The sequence below is a fragment of the Penaeus monodon genome, chromosome 3, assembly GCF_015228065.2.
Source record: "Penaeus monodon isolate SGIC_2016 chromosome 3, NSTDA_Pmon_1, whole genome shotgun sequence".
Taxonomy (NCBI): domain Eukaryota; kingdom Metazoa; phylum Arthropoda; class Malacostraca; order Decapoda; family Penaeidae; genus Penaeus; species Penaeus monodon.
The window spans coordinates 18,808,374-18,809,204 of NC_051388.1; the positions used below are offsets into that span (position 1 = coordinate 18,808,374).

Below are 831 nucleotides of genomic sequence, written 5' to 3' on the forward strand. Positions count from 1 at the left end.
GCGATTCTGCCTGGCGAAGGCGTCTGCGGGCACCGGGTGGAGCCTGGGCGGGGACGGGCGTTGTCTCCGCGGGGGCGGGTAGTGGCGCGGCTGGGGGTGGGCGTGGTGCAGGTGGTAGTGGGCGTGGTGAGGGTGGCGCGGGGCGGGGCTGAGTGAGGCGCGGCCCCCAGGGAGAGACTCGAGGTAGTCCGGCCCGGAGTAAAGGCTGTCGTCTCGGCGATACACCACCTCGTAGCGGTACTGCTGACGGCGCCCGCGGCCCCCGCTACACCATCCGCACACTCGCCACGACACCATCACGGCCCGCCCGCCCCATACTCGTCCCGCACCCCGGCCACCCGCCGCCCACACCCACTACCTCACGCCCCCCACGCGACGCACGCCCACTTGAGCTTGAGACGGGCACTAGGCCACCATACATGCCAAGCGCGCCACGCTACCAGTCGACGCGGCTCTCTCGGCGTGGCTTCGAGGCTGCCTTGTGACCGACGCTGCTTCCACACTGCCGACCCGCGGCCGCTGTCACATCACTCACGCCGCACGCTCAGGCCACAGCCGCTCGTCCGCTAGTCGTTTCGAATCGACGGTCGATTGGCAGAGATCACACTGCTAGGAAATAACACCTCAAACACAACTAAAGTCACTCACTCCAGTCTGCGTCAAAACCTAAAGCAGAAAGAAACACTTCGGTAAGCAAGTGCAAAACTGCAGCGAATGTAAAGAACAGCAACACATCCTTCGAAAGGCGTACTTAAATAACTGGCACTTTCCCACGGGTAAATCAGGACAAAAAAAGAAAGAAAAGAACAATAACGGGGGCAACAGACCGGG

General features: G+C 62.9%; 1 protein-coding gene across 2 annotated transcripts in view; it reads right to left on the reverse strand.

Annotated features, from left to right (window-relative positions):
* Positions 1-322, reverse strand: part of LOC119592993 — a 49,757-nt gene extending 49,435 nt beyond the window's left edge. For both annotated transcript variants that reach the window (XM_037941913.1, XM_037941906.1), the window contains exon 1: positions 1-322. This exon is cut by the window's left edge and continues 418 nt beyond it. In XM_037941913.1, the coding sequence (XP_037797841.1) occupies positions 1-297 (297 nt within the window). In that variant the 5' untranslated portion in view covers positions 298-322.
* Between the last annotated feature and the right edge of the window lie 509 nt (positions 323-831).